Source organism: Plutella xylostella, chromosome 5 (genome assembly GCF_932276165.1).
Source record: "Plutella xylostella chromosome 5, ilPluXylo3.1, whole genome shotgun sequence".
Lineage (NCBI taxonomy): Eukaryota > Metazoa > Arthropoda > Insecta > Lepidoptera > Plutellidae > Plutella > Plutella xylostella.
Window position 1 is genome coordinate 9,253,929 of NC_063985.1, and position 18,480 is coordinate 9,272,408.

The 18,480-nt window shown below is 40.1% G+C and overlaps 3 protein-coding genes across 7 annotated transcripts; 2 read left to right on the forward strand and 1 right to left on the reverse strand.

Annotated features, from left to right (window-relative positions):
• The first annotated feature begins 18 nt into the window (after positions 1 to 18).
• On the forward strand, positions 19 to 3,005 carry LOC105382584 (cAMP-regulated phosphoprotein 19). The gene is made up of 4 exons (XM_011552493.3): positions 19 to 179; positions 520 to 566; positions 928 to 1,047; positions 1,265 to 3,005. The coding sequence occupies exons 2-4, from the start codon at positions 528 to 530 to the stop codon at positions 1,457 to 1,459; spliced, it is 354 nt and encodes a 117-aa protein (XP_011550795.1). The 5' UTR covers positions 19 to 179; positions 520 to 527; the 3' UTR covers positions 1,460 to 3,005.
• A 25-nt stretch (positions 3,006 to 3,030) lies between these two features.
• Positions 3,031 to 10,136, reverse strand: LOC105382583 (tubulin gamma-1 chain). Of its 2 annotated transcripts, XM_048633580.1 has the most exons (11): positions 9,924 to 10,136; positions 9,492 to 9,694; positions 9,015 to 9,161; positions 8,606 to 8,742; positions 8,117 to 8,311; positions 7,574 to 7,694; positions 6,976 to 7,107; positions 4,561 to 4,743; positions 3,662 to 3,848; positions 3,413 to 3,462; positions 3,031 to 3,336 (listed from the first exon to the last, which is right to left on the reverse strand). In XM_048633580.1, exons 1-10 carry the CDS (start codon positions 9,970 to 9,972, stop codon positions 3,452 to 3,454), a joined length of 1,365 nt encoding a protein of 454 aa, XP_048489537.1. In that variant the 5' UTR covers positions 9,973 to 10,136; the 3' UTR covers positions 3,031 to 3,336; positions 3,413 to 3,451. The 2 variants fall into 2 exon arrangements, with proteins under 2 accessions (XP_048489537.1, XP_048489536.1); XM_048633579.1 differs by lacking the exon at positions 3,413 to 3,462 and having other exon boundaries at positions 9,924 to 10,132.
• A 208-nt stretch (positions 10,137 to 10,344) lies between these two features.
• LOC105382585 (arrestin domain-containing protein 4) lies at positions 10,345 to 18,373 on the forward strand. Of its 4 annotated transcripts, XM_048633581.1 has the most exons (8): positions 10,349 to 10,545; positions 10,955 to 11,096; positions 11,502 to 11,618; positions 12,178 to 12,395; positions 13,387 to 13,569; positions 15,831 to 16,016; positions 17,003 to 17,134; positions 17,345 to 18,373. In XM_048633581.1, exons 2-8 carry the CDS (start codon positions 10,976 to 10,978, stop codon positions 17,375 to 17,377), a joined length of 990 nt encoding a protein of 329 aa, XP_048489538.1. In that variant the 5' UTR covers positions 10,349 to 10,545; positions 10,955 to 10,975; the 3' UTR covers positions 17,378 to 18,373. The 4 variants fall into 4 exon arrangements, with proteins under 4 accessions (XP_011550796.1, XP_048489538.1, XP_037968309.1 ...); XM_011552494.3 differs by having other exon boundaries at positions 10,345 to 10,545; positions 10,909 to 11,096; positions 17,003 to 18,373; XM_038112381.2 differs by having other exon boundaries at positions 10,350 to 10,545; positions 17,003 to 18,373.
• Positions 18,374 to 18,480: the final 107 nt, after the last annotated feature.

Below are 18,480 nucleotides of genomic sequence, written 5' to 3' on the forward strand. Positions count from 1 at the left end.
AAATATTTATTGTGGCTACACTGATTCAAAACGCCATTTTTATTTGCGAAACGAACGGAAATATTTTTGTCGTTGATTTGTTGATGAACTAAACATTACAAATTCACAAGCAAAACAGCAAATATTGGAAAAATACTTCATCTAGAATAAAGTCGGCACGATACAATCGTTTTTATAAGGTAAGTTTTGTTTTCAAAATTGTGGTCAAGGCAAACAACTTTTGTAACGACTAGGATATTTTGTTCCTTGTTCCATCCATACTCGATATCCTGTATTGTAAACCATGTGATTATATTTTAACTATTAACATCTTCTGGATAAACAGTTCATGAAAGTAATTATAATGTTTGTGTTGGGCAGATAATAGTTTGAATCAATAAAATGTAGTAAATAACAAACGTTTAGGTAGCTACGCAGGTGTAAAGGATCAGCCGACTCAGGCGTATGGTCTTCTGCAAACCATAATTTTACTAAGTACTGAATTAAACTCTTATACCTAATTAATTTCTCTTTCCATAGCACTCAACATGGGTGACTCAGTTGACCAGAATGAACCACCAAAAGATGTAAGTACCCACTATTTAAAAATGTAACCATTACCTCAGTGCAGACTGAGTTTCTTCTTACTATAAGCTACAAGCTAGCATTTCACTGTGTTATAAAGACAGATACAAGCTTTTTGGTCTTAAATGATGGTTTAAGATGATATCCAACCCCTCTATAGCTATAGCAATATCCCTCCAGACATGGAAGAGATCCTTGTCCTAAAGTGGATTGTTTTGATACTGTGTGTGCAGTAGGCAGATAAATGAAACCTCCCATGTTATTAAAAAGCATCACTCTAAGAGACTCCCTTCATGCCCTACAAAGACCCCACACACTGGAAGTTTTGAATGTGTTTTAACTTACTAATTTTGTTTATTGCAGCCAAAGGAATTGGAGAAGCTTGAAGAAGCCAAGCTGAAGGCTAAATTCCCAAATGCAATGATGGGAGGGCGAGGACCTGCAGGCCATTCTGCTTTCCTAGCCAAAAGGCTAGCCAAGGGGGTAAATATCATTTATTTACACATCTTATTAATTAACATATTGACCTTTGACAACATTTATTATTCACTAAATTATTTTGCATCCAATGATTCAGAAATATAAATAATAATATATCCTTCCCATAATATGCTGGGTTGTCTGGGTAGTACTTGCCTGCATTATTAGTTTGTTAGTAAAAGATAAATTGTATTGTCTAAAACCATAATTTTTCTTACAGCAAAAGTTCTTCGACTCTGGAGACTACCAAATGGCGAAGCAGAGGCCGGGAGGCACTCTATCAGCAGCTTTCAAGGCTCCAGCCGCCCCAGCCAAGCTGCCCACGGGAGACGCCATCCCCACGCCCGAGACTGTCCCGCTCCGGAAGACTTCCATCATTCAGCCCAAGTTCCAACCGTCCAGCCAAACATCTTAGCCTTGCCATCCATTAGTCCTCAAGTAAGGCATTTCCCTTACAGTGTTTACTCATATTATTATTGGTCAGTCTTGTTGTATGCAACTTTTATCATAATATTTCGTCAAGTTCATGTTATCAGTTTCGAATATTGATCGCGTATTTATTATTTATTTGGGAAGAATTAATTTGGATGTCCATGCATCCTTAGCAGAGATAGTGGCGGTGCAATATTTGGTTATTGTTTCCTGTACTGGAGAAATTATGTAAGATTTGCTTATCAACAAGACTTCATCAAGTATAACATCTACATACTTATCTTGATTTCCATATACATATATGTTCAACCCAATTGATTTTAAAAGGCTGATTAGGCAGCCAGTTACGAGATTGGATAAGTATGACCACTTTGTAAGGTGACGGACTGATGGGCCTTACTTTGTCTCATCATCTTCAATCAAATGTCATTTATGTATTTAGTTTTGTGCGTGCGTTGCACAGTTACATGTTCCATGCTTTCATTTCATCGTATTTCACCTTTAGGAGGTTTAGCACATTATGTGTTAGTTAAGATTGTCTCATCACATTTTGTTTCCTAATGCACCTGGATGTATTGAGTGTAAACTGTTAAGATTGTGATTTATTGAATAACTAGTGTATATGTTAAAATTAAAAACGAAAAAAAAAACTTTTATAAGAACAACTGTTGACGGTATATTTTATGTATAAAAATTAGGTATAGTATGTGAGAATGTTGATGTTATCCATTATGTTGCGTATTCAATTAGAATATAGTACCTAAATTCGTAAAACATTTGAATTTTGGAAAGATAATTATGCTGCGATGTCTGCATGCTGTCTGTAATAGATAATTGATATCCAAGATCCCTATAATCATGAAGATACCTACATATATTTATCCTAAGATAGATTGTGGATTAAATACTATTTAACATAAAATTTCAATGGTTATCCATACAAAAACCAAAATCATTTTGGATTTCAGGTATTCATTCTGCACTTAACTATGTTTTTACGCACATTTTGCTTGTTATTTCAATAAATGTGCCTAAAACCATTCTGCAATGTGCTCTAATTTTGTCATTCCTATTAACATATCACCTTGCTTTTTAATATGTCTTGAAAATATTTAGCGTTTGGGTATTTCTGTATGTTAGGTATTAAGTTATTCAGAGTCATGCTTGTTTTCACAGAAACCTACAAAAAATCCACACACTTACTTCATATGAAAATACAGACATTATAAAATATTTATATCTAGCCTTTCTCTGGGTGTTATTGATGAGCCATACATAATCACAAGTAGACAACGAATAACTTTATCTTTATATTTTCAGTGAATAAATATATTATTATTTTATTTTCCTTCAGAGCATGGGTGTAATGAAATGTCACCAAGTATGTATGCAAATGCAATACACATCCATCAAGGTTAATGCTATAAATATAATTCTGGTAGCCAAGCTCTTTATAAACTACATAATACGAGATTGAATGTATTTCCTCACGCATTGTATGTAAGAGAAATGTTAAAAGGGTTAACAAACGAGTAATTAAGTAAATAAACAAAATTCTTGGTAAAAATGTTTTTATTCACTCCTTGAGTGTTGGTACCAATTACATGGCAAGATTAGTTTTTGTGACAACGTAACTTAAGAGATTAAAACACTATAACATACAAGTTAATAAAGTGAGATTACTGAACATAAATGGCACATTTAGTTCTAAAACAAGTTAAATAAAACTTAACAATACTGTGAGTTTCGCATGTCCTCTATTGACTTGACACAAATGCAATCTTTACGCCACCTTCGTCTACTTTCTCAAATGATATGCCGAATTTCCTTTATCCAAAGAATCCTATATTTGACTGCTCTCTGAAACAATAAATTGAATTATTAAATAATACGCTCCACCTTATGAACAGATAAAATAAAATTAAAGCATGCTTACAAATATACCGAGAAGTGTAGCTTCACCGACGAGTAGGTGTTACTGCCATCCTTAAAATATCATTGAAATCAATATATGATTTATAATCACTTAGATTAGACAAAAGGTCAAATAGAGGATATAATAATCAATATCGAATCGTAACCAGTAGTTAGGTATTGGTCGATATCACACCTCTTTTTAACCTTTTTTTCTTACACTACATAGAAATTACAATATAGAACCTTGCACCTCAATCACCATTATTACCTGGGTTCCAATGCACGTAGTCAGGCGTGGCGGCGGCCTGGTACTCCTGCACGAGGTCGTCGACCACGCTGCGCGACTCGTCGAACTCCTCCAGGGACTCCTTGAACATGGGCTCCTTGCGGAACACCTCGAGGAAAGCTTCTCGCTTGCGGAGCTTGTCGAACTGCTGGAGACATCTGTCGAAGAGCTGCGGGGAGGGAGTTTATTGGGAACGTTAGTAACCTTCTTAATTGTGGATTTCTAGAGGCTCTATAGCCCAAATATTTCAGAGAAACGAGTCATGGATAATGAGTAATGACTAATAATCTATTTATCCATAAATTGAGCTTTATGAAAATCATTGCCTCCTTAAAATGAGGGAAATTAGAGAATGGAACCTACGTTTCAGTTATAGCTGAATTAACAATCGTTATAATGATATTAATAATGTCCTCCTAGCCGAATTTCGACCACGGCGGCCAATCTCATGTGAGATCAGCCATCTACGCAGGAGTAGATTATAGTGCCCAAGTGTGTGCGCAGTACACAGGAGCACTCTCTGTTCCAACACTCTCATAGCCCAATGGGACGGATTGACCGACACGACTGGAGAGAGCTAGGCGCAGGACCGACTGCTTTACATGCCCATCAAACAGCATGGATCGTTTCACTGTTTCGGACATCAGGTGATCAGCCTTCTATGTCCTAACCAAACTTAGAACCACAATTTAGAAACACAAATTGATGGTCCCACCCAGGAATCGAACCCGGGACCTCTGGGTCATGAAGCGAAGCTTCTACGACTAGACCACAGAGGCAGTTAATGATAATGATATTACTAGAGACCCAGCAGATTACTGGCTGATTGTAACAACTGCAACAGTCAACAATGTAAACTATCAGAAACAGCTCATACTAACCGAGGATATATTGGTGTGATTAGCCAGCAGCAGCCCCGACACCTTGTGCGACGAGTGCACGTAGGGCGACCGCCTCGACAGCGCCACCTGGATGGACGCCGGGCCCCACGGGATGAACGACGCCAGCTTACGCTCCCTGATGCGCTGGAGGGATTTGTGCACTTGCGACGGGTCTACTTCTCCCTGTAATGTAGTTAGAGAGGATGAGCAAACGGCTAGTTAATCATGGCGGGTTTAGTATAAAGCTAGGTGCTGACATTACCACTCAATACAATACAGGGTGTTGCAAAAAGGGTATACTAAGCCGAAACCTACATGTGCAGCATGGTATATCTAAGCCCGAAACTGAAATCAGAATTTCAAAATTCGCGAATATACCCTTTTTGCAACACCCTGTATAACGGTCGCAAAGCTATTAGGGTGAGGCACCATTGGTACGTTGCGTCGAGTCTCGTATCAAAAGAGCTGTTATAAAAAATACATGACAGCGACGACGCAATGCAGCAATGGGGCCTCGCCCTTAGTCTGAGAACGCGGCTCGTGAGAATGATTAATGTGATAATAAGTTATCTCTGTCTAGTTTGAGCGGCCACTATAGATTGGCAAGTTTCTTGGCGACCCTCCTTGCGGGGTGAAAGACGCGGAGGGGACGAGGTACCCAAGACGACAGCGGGTAGCGGGAGGGGCAGCGGTGAAGGGCAACGCGTGCACTGCATGTCATTGTTACGGCAGTCTCGGCCGCGCAGCCGAGGCGGCCACATGTCTTATATCATCATCACGACCCATTACGTCCCCACTGCTGGGGCACGGGTCTCCTTCCAATGAAGGAAGGGTTTAGGCCTAGTCCACCACGCTGGCCAAGTGCGGGTTGGTGGACCCCAACACAAGCAAGCTTGTGCTGAGAGAGTTGTCGGGTAAGTGGGCAACCCGACTGTCAGATGTTTTCAAGCCGCCCGAAGGCCTCTGACTAGGCTTAACGACTGCTGCCGAAGCAGCAACCGGGACCCACGGCTTAACGTGCCGTCCGAAGCACGGAAGCGTCCAGAAAAGCACCACTTGAAATTGGTCACCCATCCAATGGCTGACCGTGTCAGTTGTTGCTTAACCTCAGCGATCAGTTACGATCACTGAGGCCCGCATGTCTTATATAGTCTGTCATAATTTGAGTGCGACCCACATGAGATCATTGATCCTGAGACCATTAGTCTTAGGATGAGTGTTGAGGCCTTTTAAATATTATCATTATATTATTATTAGGTATCTTTAATTCGTCAACAAAATAACGTTAAAAACAACAAATCGTATAAAGTCTCAATATAGGGGCTTCTTGTAGAACAGCGTACCGGATCAGTCATGCTACGCGGCTAAAGGTTGGTACTGCGCAGTCAGATACGAAAAAGTAAACAACAAAGATGAAGTGTCCATATGACAGTGCGTCAGTTGTCAGTTCTTGTAACTAGGAAAGCAACCAAAATTTATGTGATTTAATGAAAGTAATTAATCAGCAAAACACAGAGAAAAAATACAAAATTGATGAAATTTTGAAAGAAAATGGTCATATCGTGCTTCACCTACCCCCATACCACCCGGAATTAAATCCTATTGAACTTGTGTGGGGGTACGTGAAAGGCGAGCTCGCAAGAACGTCGATTGACTCTAACTTAGATAAAGAGATAAAAGACTTTGAGTTGTTTTTCTCTAATTATTCGCCTGAAAAGTGGACAAATTGTGACGACCATGTCATAAAAAATTAAGACGAATATTATAAATCTGATAGAGTATTTGACGATGTATTGGACAGGTATGTTATTGTTTATTTATAATTTAATGTAGGTAAATTAAACATAAAATATTATAGGTGTACACTGAACTAATATGACTGGCGTACTCTAGTACATTATACTTTAAAGTAGGTATAATGTTTTTTGGTTTTTGTCTTAGATTTATAATTGAAGTTAATGAAAACGATGATGAAGATGAGGATGACGACGACGATGAACAAGTACAAACAGAGAGTGAACATGAAAGTGACATGGAAATTGATTTATAAAATAAAACACTTTTACAAAAATAAATTCAAATTGGTAGATATTCTGAAGGTAAACATCCAAATTTTAATGCTGTCAAACTATAAATTTTAAGCTAAATATGACATTTACGGGAACACTCATAGAATAAAATTTTACTTAGGTACGTCAGAAATAGTTACAAGCTATCGCGAGATTAATCCGGGCACACTTTTCTACGTGTGTAGCATGTCGTGCTACCTCGCCCCCGCCACTTCTTTCACCCCGCAAGGAGGGTCGCCAAGTAACTTGCCACAGTATAGCATATAGGCTTGAAGTCCTAGGACAGAGTGTTATAGCGGTCCCTTAAGGGACTCATGTTCAGCAGTGGTTGTTGCCGATCTCGTACCTGTATAATGTTGAGTATGGAGATGTAGCAGTGCTGCGCGGCGCGGTCGGGGCTCAGCGACACCATCATGTTCTTGGGCTGTAGTAGCCGCTGCATCACGTCCAGGACTGTCGTCTTGCGGATCTTTGGTGCCTGGAATTGAAATGTAGGTATATGAGTAAAGAAGCGTTGGTAATAAACTATTCGAAAACATTAACATTACTTACAGCTATAGTATTAGGGCAATTATAACGGAACGCAGCGCAAAAATTCGGTCCAATACATTTTATATAAACTATCACACACTCAAACCCTGAGTAAACCTACCGAGTAAAGTAGCCGAGACAATGGCCGAGCCCTCGGTCAATCGCGAGCCGTTCATTGGTCGAGGATCGGCCGAGAATACTGTCTCGCCACTCTAATCGGTATTTGTAACAAAGGTTTATGCCAGAGCGCATCGAGCTGCATTAACATAATATCAGTCTTTAATCCAGCGTACAAATTACTAGGTACCTAATTGTTTTGAATTGGAATGAACCACACTGAACTGTATGGCCGTATGAATGACGTACCTACCTACTCCCTTGCGAGGCATAGAAGGTCAGTCACATAATCTTACGGTATTAATATCGTGGTCGGCGGTGAGCGGCGTATAGCCCGTCATGAGGAAGTGCAGGCGCGGCGTGGGGATCAGCGGCGCCACCAGGCTGATCAGGTCGTTGTTCATGTACGAAGGGTATCTGGGGACCGAAGAGTTTATTATTACATATTATATGTATACATACAGGAATACCAAGGCAAGGAATTACATGATGACTAAAGTGGGAGTAGACTGGTCGGGTCATACAGTCATACAGTCATACTTATCTGCCGTTAACTATTGTGTTGGGACGAGTTCTGGAGTGTTACCTACGAGGCGTGGAATGGACGCCCTTCTGCGCACTGAACCGATTAGAAAGGTAGCCTGTAGTTTCTGAATACCGAAGAACAAGGACATATTATTATGGCCCTCTTTTGGAGAGTAACTATTAGTTATGAGTTCCATCATCTGTCAAAGCACTAGTTTTGCATAAGAACGTTAGCTTTTGCCTTCGGTCTGGCTCCTAGATTTTCTATGGAACTTATGTAAAACGCAACAATGAACACTTATCAATAAGCTCACCTGAGCGTGGCGGTGGAAGCGCTCATGATGGTGGAGACGAGCGTGTTGATCTGCGCGAAGGAGGGGTTCTGTATGTGCAGGCGGTCGCTGGCGATGCGGTTGAGCGCCGTGTTGTCCAGCACCATCACGCAGTCCGCGCTCTCCGTGAGTCGCTTCAGTGTGAGTAAGGAGTTGTAGGGTTGCACTACTACGTCGCTGGAATGAGGGAGTTTCGTTTAGATGGTGAGAGATTGAGAAGGTTTTTTGCTGGATAAGATGTTCGCTGGGGGGATTCAGGAAAAAATATAGCTATTGTTATCTGGATTAAACCCCAGAGGGGCAGGGGTGGATACAGCAAGGGTATATATAATCCACGTATAATCAGTCCATAGCAGTTTTATACTAAGACCAATGTTTTGGCCAATGCAATGTCAGTGAGAGACATATTTACTTTCCAAAGTATGCAGGAATAAGTGACCATATTTCATATTGAAATATTGATATCCTTACCTTATTTCATCTAAATTAGGGAAGACACTGTAGGTTTGTACTAATTTCTTTGGGAATCTGTCTGATAGGTGCTCAAGAATATATGAACCCATGCCTGAACCTGTGCCACCAGCTATTGAGTGACACAAAACAAAACCCTGAAACAAAATTGAAAAAATATTAGCATTATAATTATGTAAAATCTTTCAAAGAATATAGTTATACTAAGCTAGCCTAATTTTCGCTATTGGGGTAGACAATTTTTCAAATGGTCTGTCTGTTCATCTAAGATAGTTGTTAGTTAAATGTTCAAGAAAAGATCATTATAGTGCACCTTGGAAGGGATCTATTTCCACTAGAATAGGTATAGACTGATGAGGAATTATTATAAAAATATTATCATTGAAGAGTAACTTAAATAAAATGTTACCTCCAAATTATCACTCCCATCTGCTTCTCTGTTTATAATGTCGAAGACTTCTTCATTGAGCTTCTCTCCCTGAGCGAAGCCGGATGCCCAGTTGTTTCCTGCTCCTCCTCCATGTTTTGAGAGGTATACATTTTCTGGATTGTATAGCTGGAAATAAGTAAATAATGTCCTGTTTATTTTATTAATGTTTAGATAATCTTTAATGCATAAATACATAAAAATCAAGACATCTTCATTGAGTTACAATTTAGATTTAGTATCTGAATGGCACAATTAAGATTCATTATTTAATTCCACTGTAAATTCTGCATACACTACAGTACAGTAAACATCCATTAGTAAAGGTGAAAATGTATTTAACACAGTTATATCCTGTACTGTAAGTAATTGATAAACATCAATGTAGGTGGTACTTCCTCGAGTCCTTAGTTTGTAAATGGCATTCCACCAAGAAACAGAAGTACTGTTTACACTTACCTTAGCATAGGGTGAGTTCATAATCGTATGTATGACCCTGGGCTCGAGGTCCAGTAGCACAGCGCGCGGTATGTAGTGGTCATCATCAGCCTGGTAGAAGAACACGTCCTTACGGTCCGACCCCGCCGAGGCGAACTCCTCCAGGATCCCGTCGGGAGAGATGCCGTGCTCCACGCATAGTTGCTTCCAGAACTCGAAGCCGACTGTGGGTGAATGGGTTGAGATACGGATGATAGGTAATGGGTTGAAATATTAATGGTTTTCGTCGGCCGGTGAAAAGGTGTATTTCTAAGAAAGTTACAGTTATATCAGCGGTGTTTAGAGCTGTGCTGATAGATGATTATTCACGATTATAGAGGACGATTGGGAGCTATCCCATGTGTTTATTTATTTACCCTTCAAAGAAAGGAGGTGCAACCGAAAACAACTTACTTTGATTGCCACACTGGCCAAGCTGGAGGGTTATCATTTCACTTGGCATTTTGGATAGTAAAATATAACGAACACACTAAAGCTAAATACTCTCGCCCGCTTCGATTCTAAACAAATTAATAAATCAAATCACAAATTTAACCGCTCCTTCATTTCATTTCATGATATAAACATAAGCACGTTTCCTTTGAATTAATAAAATATATAAATACATAAACCAATCATAAACTACGTCAACGTAAAATCTTATTTTCATTGGTCCGTCAGAGTATTCATGAACTTAATCAACCAATAACAGTCCTCCATTTTTTCAAGTGTACAAAAAGAACAGAACAATAGTGTCATTTTGTTATGTATGCGTTCAAAAAATTATTTATAATTTCCACAGTAATATCGTAAAAAAATATATGATTCTATTCCACGATCTTGAACGTAGCCATACTTAAATGTCAAAAAGTTACGAAGTGGAGTGGAGTGGGGAAGTTTTTGCTTTGTTAATTTCTTGAATTTTAATGTAAATTAACTTTTCTAAGTGAATACGCATAATTTAAAACCACAAATGCCTGGATTATGACCGAAATACAAAGTTTAATATAATAAACAGTCGGTATTTTCTATCAAGGTAAGATAAATTGTGTTTATGTTGACGGCCTTCGAGTATTTCTCAACTTTGTCCTGCCCAGCCTACAGTATGTAGATTTAACAATATTGTCACAGTGGGCGTACCTTTCGTAACCGAGGGTCACCTAAATTCCCTCAAAACTTAACTAGTAACCCACATTTTTGTAAGCAACTGTGTAAACTTTGAATTGCTCATCAATCGTACTTCCTATCTTCCACATACCAATGTCATGTTAGCACGACAAATTACTATCACGATAATTGCTTATTCCTTTTTAAATACTTCCTCATATTCTAACAAACTTAAATTAATAAAACATGTGTTTTAATCACTCATGAACTTCCTACAAAATATTCACTTTAGCAGGCAGTAAATTACTGTCGTACTCACATCATAAGTTGCGTGTCAGGAGTCGGAAGAGCTCAGCAAGATGCCGCGGAAGCTGCTGAAGTTCCTGATCGTGTTTGACAACACATCCCTGCTGTACTTCCCGGGACAGTTCCTGTCTGGGAAGGTGTTGATGGAACTTCAGGATGACACTCCTGTATTAGGTAACATTGCCTTTTTATGCTAAACCCTTAATTTACATACCTGTGATATCAGCATTCTTGGAAAAACATGTAAAAAATAAAGTAAACAGAATAATAATGATTAGTTACAAAGTACCTACCTACTTAAAATTGTGTAAAACTTCTGTGCATATTAATTTAACTGCACTGAATACTGAATGTTTATAGATTATCAGTTTGATTTGATATATTACAGGTAAAAATTATTTGATATGCATGAGATATGAATTACCAACAGTAATCCCCAAGAGTAGTAGTAGTCACTTAACTCCCTGATGGCTACTCACAATACACTTTGTGTTTGAAGACTATATTGTTATTTAACAGATAGAATAAAATCTATAATTAAATTGAAAATAGATAGATGTTTTTATCACTTATTTTCAGGTCTACATTTTCATGTAGTTGGTGAAGGAGTGGTGCGGGTCGGCTCTGGTCGAACAGAAAGACTGTTTGACAAAGAGAACTACATCGATTTCAGAATGAGACTGCTTGGTGAGCCAGGTAAAGCTATTCACTAATTATCAGTTAGAATAGAAATGTATCTAAATAGGATATCACCAAGATAGGACCCTGTATTCTGTCAGAAGGCAGATTTATTGTATTGATAAAGATAGTAAACTGATAAAGCAGTAATTTAACTGCGAGAACATGAATATTATGAAAATTGCTGATAAATCACATACATAGGTACATACAGGCAACTGGAATGTGCATTAAGCAAGCAAGAATTTGTGTTAAGCATTTTCCTCATTGATGAAAAATAAGATGGATGAAATCATTCAATTCAACTATACTATTTATTCAACTGTGCATGACAAGAGCATTATAGCTTCATGATACAACATTTTTGCCAGTTACATTATTCATTTAAGCTCCAGAATAAAAAATAAAACTTGTGGCAAGGTTTAAATTGTTTCCCTATTTTGTTAAGTTTGCTTATGATGTCATTTGATAATTACAACACAAGTCTTGTTAAGTAATTAACAAAAAATATCACCAGGCTCACCACTTCTCTTCGGCATGTCTGAACTTTTAGTTAAACCTTAGCTGTTCATTTCAGGTCATGGTACGTCAGTACTGTCACCCGGCATCCACAGCTTCCCGTTCAAGCTGGGTCTGCCCATGGGCCTGCCATCAACATTCCTGGGCACCCACGGCTGGGTCCAGTACTACTGCAAGGCAGCCCTGAGGGAGCCCAACGGCTTGACCCACAAAAACCAACAGGTCTTCATAGTCATGAACCCTATTGATTTGAATCTGGAACCTCCTGTTTTGTCGGTAAGTTGAATGTGGTTGAACTATTAGGCCCCCCGCGCACTAGGCAGCTTGGCTGCGCAGCCAGATTGCGGCAGCCAGTAAAATATATGGGAATGCGTGGCTGCCTAGTGCGCGGGCTCCTATATAACATCATATGTTATGTTTTACTGACCGCCGCAACCCTGGCTGTGCAGCCAGGCTGCCTAGTGCGCGGGGGGCCTTATAGACGAACTAGACTTTACTAGACCCTTCATTTGAATCACACTATATCTGCTATAAAAAATGGAAATACCTTCAGCCAATATCCTAGAGTACCTACTTAATAGAAAATCTATTATATTCACATCAGCCTTTATCTTAATCTTTATTTAACTATGATTTGTACAGGTTCTTACATAAAAAGTGCAGATGTGATAAATAAAGAGGTCAAACAAGCAAGGTAGGTAATTATATCAGTCTGACCTCTTGAGAGTTTGGGGCAATTACCTATCTATTCATTGTTCTTTCCTCTAGGTCAAAAAAATAGTCAGATAATAATCTTGAGCTTTATGCAACAATTCAAGAATACAATGCGCACTAATGACTATGTAATTTAATAAGCCGTATAAAATTTCTCGTATTGTTATATAATGTGTGCCACAATGTATTTATCTCCTATTACAGAGGTTTTATCGGCAACCTTGTTAATTTACCCACTCGCTTATAGTATTGATCCATTTATGGGAAACACACTAATTTAGGTGGTAGGTAGCGTAAAAAGCTCGTACATTAAACTCTATTTTTAGATTATAGTGAACTAATACGGTTGAAGATGCCGATATGATAAAACCTAAGGCTGAGTGCTGAAGCTTCTCCTTGGGAAAAGCCTACCTTTGTACAGCAGTGTTTTATCCAGAGAAATATTTTGACCAATAATATGCCTCGTTATTTATTATCACATTCATTTGTTATCCCGAAATTCCATCCAATCTTACCTCACTTCCAACTTATATACTCTACCTCCACCCCCCAGCAAGAGTTCGAGTGCAGCGTAGAACACCGCATCGGCGTGGGCTGCGTGGGCGCGGGCGTGGTCTCGTGCCGCGTGGCGCTGGACCGAGGAGCATATGTGCCGGGCGAGAGCATCGCGCTCACGGCTACCATTGTGAATAACTCACGACATGCGATTAAAGCTAGTCGGGCTGCGCTTACTGAGGTTTGTGTGATTATTATGAGTGGTTATGCTTGTATCATTCTATTCTATTCTCTGTGGGGGTGTAAGTACCTGCACCTGGCTCTCTCGAATGGAACCTTTGTGCATATCCCAGGGTCTAAACTGCCTTCCTAAGCTTGGACCATTTCCCATCACGCTGGTCCACTGCGGGTTGGTGGGTTCACATATCTAGATGTAAATGTAATGCTTGTATCATTTTACCGCTAAGTTTCGATCTAAAGTGGTCTCCTGCCGCGTGGCGCTGGACCGCGGCGCCTACGTGCCGGGCGAGAGCATCGCGCTCACGGCTACCATTGTGAATAACTCACGACATGCGATTAAAGCTAGTCGAGCGGCACTTACCGAGGTTTGTGATTTGTACATTTTAATGCTTATGTAATTTTACCTACTAAGCTGCTGTATGTAGGTAGTTATACTAAAAGTGGTAGATTAGGTGCCTACGTGCCGGGCGAGAGCTTCGCGCTCACGGCCACCATTGTTACTAACTCACGACATGCGTTTAAAGCTAGTCGGACTGGGCTGACTGAGGTTAGTGGGATTTTGAGTATTTTAACGATTAAGTATACCATTTTACCCGATTAGCTTCCATCCAAAGTCCTCGGTGGTTATAATGCATGGTAAACCACATCGGCGTGGGCGCGGGCGTGGTCTCCTGCCGCGTGGCGCTCGACCGCGGCGCCTATGTACCGGGCGAGAGCATCGCGCTCACGGCCACCATTGTGAATAACTCACGACATGCGATTAAAGCTAGTAGGGCGGCGCTTACTGAGGTTTGTGTTTTTTTATCATGTTTATACCAAAGTTGTCTGCTTTTGGTTATGCTAAGTGGTAGACTGGGCGCCTATGTATCGGGAGAGAGCATCACGCTGACGGCTACTATTGTGAATAACTCAAGACATGCGATTACATCGGTTAGAGGAGAGTTTTATGTTGCTTATGATATTGTACCTACTAAGCTTCTATCCAAAGTGGTGTCTTGTCGCGTGGCGCTGGACCGCGGCGCCTACGTGCCGGGCGAGAGCGTCGCGCTCACGGCTACCATTGTGAATAACTCACGACATGCGATTAAAGCTAGTCGGGCTGCGCTTACTGAGGTATGTGTTTTTATGCTTTTTTATTTTACCCTATAAGCTTCCATAAGAACTCGGTGGTTATAATGTGTGGTAGGCGAGATCGTGGTGTCTACGTGCCGGGCGAGAGCATCGCGCTCACGGCTACCATTGTGAATAACTCACGACATGCGATTAAAGCCGCGTTGACTGAGGTTAGTTTTATGTTGCTACATATGTTATTTTATCTACTAAGCTTCTATCCAAAGTGGTGTCTTGTCGCGTGGCGCTGGACCGCGGTGCCTACGTGCCGGGCGAGAGCATCGCGCTCACGGCCACCATTGTGAATAACTCGCGACATGCGATTAAAGCTAGTCGGGCTGCGCTTACCGAGATTTGTGGATTTTTTGGCTTATGTAATTTAAACCTACTAAGCTGCGATCTATGTAGGTAGTTAATCTAGTTATACTGTAGCAGCCTACGCGCCTACGTATCAGGAGAGCGCATTGCGCTGACTGCCACCATTGTGAATAACTCGCGACATGCGATTAAAGCTAGTCGGGCTGCTCTTACTGAGGTATGTGGGATCTATGCACTTTTTAACGCTTATGTAATTTTACCTACTGTGGTCTCCTGTCGCGTGGCGCTGGACCGCGGCGCCTACGTGCCGGGCGAGAGCATCGCGCTCACGGCTACCATTGTTAATAACTCAAGACATGCGATTAAAGCTAGTCGAGCTGCACTTACTGAGGTTTGTGGATTTTTTGGCTTATGTCATTTTACCTTCTAAGCTTCTATCCAAAGTGGTGCTATATTAAGTGATAGACTATGTGCCGGGCGAGAGCATCGCGTTCACGGCCACCATTGTGAATAACTCGCGTCATGCGATTAAAGCTAGTCGGGCCGCTCTTACTGAGGTTAGTTTTATCTGGCTTATGTTATGTGTGATTTTGAGTATTTTAATGCTTATGTCATTTTACTCTCTAATATCCATTTCACACTATTATGAGCACACGACAATCACCACACCTTTTATGTAGCATTCGCCAGCCGGCATCGTTTCGGGAAACTTCTTCCAGGGATAAAAAGATTCGTAAAATGCTTATTGCCTAATCTTATACCCTAGAATAACGAGTACAGGTAAACCCATTCCTATAACCAGCCTCTTACCTATTTATTCTCTCCTCTCCCCAGACAATCCAATACTCAGCCCACGGCAAGCTAGCAGCCAAGGAGGTCCGTGAACTGGCTGTATTACGCCACGGCAAGACCCGAGCGGGCGAGGCGGACCGGTGGCGCGGGGAACTGCTGTATGTGCCGCCACTGCCGCCCACCAATCTACGGGGATGTCACCTTATTACTGTCTCTTATGATGTGTTTGTGAGTATTAATACTTGTGCTATGCTTCATTGTCGTATGGGATGTGGATCGGTGGCGAGGCGAGTTACTGTATGTGCCGCCCCTACCGCCCACCAACCTACGGGGCTGTCACCTTATTACTGTGTCTTATGATGTGTTTGTGAGTATTGCACCCTATATAAGGTTCACGGTCACGGTTGAATGGGGTAGTGGACCAGTGCCGGTGGCGCGGCGAGCTGCTGTAAGTGCCGCCTCTACCACTCACCAATCTACGGGGCTGTCACCTTATTACTGTCTTATGATGTATTTGTAAATGACAATGGGCGTTTTGTCAGTCATACATCGTTGGATAGCTCTTTTCAAGTGAGCAAAAGATGTTATGACGACAAATCCGTTATAAGTCGTCCATTTTGAAATATATTCGTCGGAAGGAAGTATTTTTCTATGGAATTGCACTCTCTCTCCTGATGACAGTTAGGGCGTAATACACGTATTATTAAAATAGGAGAAATTTCTTTCAACTGGTATTACTTACTGAGATAATAAACAAAAATAATATTATAATGAATGATGATAATTTTGTTATAAAAAATAAAAATTAATGTGAAAAAATAACAAAAACATTAAAATTACAGAAATAAAATATAAAATCTTTCAAGGTACGATTATTCTAATTGGACAGTAAATCGGGACTAGCGCTTCCGTTATTCGTATTCTGAAAAAAAATACCTTTTCAACGACGTATCACTCATTTCTATTGGTGATGGTCCCAGCTTCCATACATTTGTGACCAGTCTCTTTTGTAAGTATTACACTCTGTGGATACTGGATATAGACCTAGGTTTCATTATGACACGACAATACAAAAACCTCCCTGTTCTGCATGCGTAATAACCGCCATTTTAGATAAGTTTCTTTATTGGTGCGGCTTATACCTATAAAGCCGCCATTTTCACATAATTTCCTTATCCACACCATCTACAAAATTCTTTCCTTTACAATTCCAGTTCATAATCGAGCCGAAGAGCCTAGAAAAGGAGGTCAAGCTTCAACTGCCGATCCTCCTCGGGACCTACCCGTTCAGAGACGAGCACGATGAGGCGCCGCACCCGCCCACGCACTACCCCAGCACGCTGCCCATCTTCAGACCCTGGCTGCATGAGAAACACTAGTGTTGTTGTGTGATGCTAGTGCGGGAAGTGGGCCGTTACAGTCGAGTTAGCGCATCTTCCGCCCCTGGCTGCACGAGAAACACTAGTGTTGTTATGTAACAAACGTGCGGAAAGTGGGTCATTGCAGCCGAGTTAGTGCCGAGGCGAGCACGACGAGTCTTCATCATCATCTTCAACATCTTCCGGCCCTGGCTGCATGAGAAACACTAGTGTCGTTCATTATATTACTTATTTCGCGATACACAACACGACACTATTTCGGCGTGCGGCTAGTCGCTTCTCAACTTCAAGCTACAAGTCTTTAGGTATTTAGTCACTTGCGACACCGACAGCCATGCGTGCTTTAGCCGCGCGTCAAAAAGCTTCATTATAAATGTAAGAAAGACGCAATGATTAGTTTACTCCCATTACGAGACATAAGACAAGTCTATACGAATGTTGCTAAAAAATCTTGTGTTGGTTATGTGGACAAAAATTACAAACTTACAGATGAGATATGAGTTAATGATTTGTTAAATCATTATTAAAGTATTACACTTTTTTAGTGTGTCCATCTTCCAGTATTTATTCTGGTTCTAATTAATTTAAAAAAATGTAATATTAGGAACAAAGTACCTACATATCGGTTTCTATGTATGTGTAAATGATAATTGGCTTTCTATTTTCCATGTGTTTAACTTAGTGACTATTTTAGCACTAGTGCCATTTATATTTTATGTCTTAACATTACTTTAATCACGTTAAAAATGTTAATCTTAAACTTTATGATAACTTTATTATAATCTATTTTTAAGGCTTATGTACTTACTCGAATTTGTATTGGAAATTATATTTTTATATGAGCAAGAATAGCTCAATATATCATGTATAAATCTGAAAAGGTGCCCGGTCTATATTGTACATGTGACGTTATTTTTTACAAAATACATTAGCTTAGTACATAATTATACCTAATACACTAAAGTATCACACGAACCTACACTTTTTAAATACTTTTTGCAATATAATGAAATGTATTATGCCTATGAGGCCATTTTGTGTGAACGTAAACTATTGACCTAGCATGCGCGCGACAAGTCTTGTCAAATCATGTCGTACGCAGTGTGCTATGCTAGGTCTTCTAAATGTGCATTATTATTATAACTAACCTGTGATATATCAATCCGTCCGATATAAAATATACACTATTAAATTGTAACTATTTTACTTCAATGTTTTATTTATTAGTTAACTGCCGTGTTGAACCCTAGTGTATATATGTAGAAATACTAAAATTTTAAACAAACTTAATTTTAGAAATAATACATTTGCAA

What these genes read in the sequence shown, in the direction of transcription:
- LOC105382584 (XM_011552493.3), top strand. Translation starts at nt 528, where the DNA reads ATGGGTGACTCAGTTGACCAGAATGAACCACCAAAAGAT. An exon ending in AGAATGAACCACCAAAAGAT is followed by an intron (nt 567 to 927) that starts GTAAGTACCCAC and finishes TGTTTATTGCAG; the next exon opens with CCAAAGGAATTGGAGAAGCT. An exon ending in CCAAAAGGCTAGCCAAGGGG is followed by an intron (nt 1,048 to 1,264) that starts GTAAATATCATT and finishes TTTTTCTTACAG; the next exon opens with CAAAAGTTCTTCGACTCTGG.
- LOC105382583 (XM_048633579.1), bottom strand. Translation starts at nt 9,972, where the DNA reads ATGCCAAGTGAAATGATAACCCTCCAGCTTGGCCAGTGTGGCAATCAA. An exon ending in TGGCCAGTGTGGCAATCAAA is followed by an intron (nt 9,695 to 9,923) that starts GTAAGTTGTTTT and finishes ATTCACCCACAG; the next exon opens with TCGGCTTCGAGTTCTGGAAG. An exon ending in CCGACCACGATATTAATACC is followed by an intron (nt 7,108 to 7,573) that starts GTAAGATTATGT and finishes TTTCAATTCCAG; the next exon opens with GCACCAAAGATCCGCAAGAC.
- LOC105382585 (XM_011552494.3), top strand. Translation starts at nt 10,976, where the DNA reads ATGCCGCGGAAGCTGCTGAAGTTCCTGATCGTGTTTGACAACACATCC. An exon ending in TGGAACCTCCTGTTTTGTCG is followed by an intron (nt 12,396 to 13,386) that starts GTAAGTTGAATG and finishes TCCACCCCCCAG; the next exon opens with CAAGAGTTCGAGTGCAGCGT. An exon ending in GTCGGGCTGCGCTTACTGAG is followed by an intron (nt 13,570 to 15,830) that starts GTTTGTGTGATT and finishes TCCTCTCCCCAG; the next exon opens with ACAATCCAATACTCAGCCCA.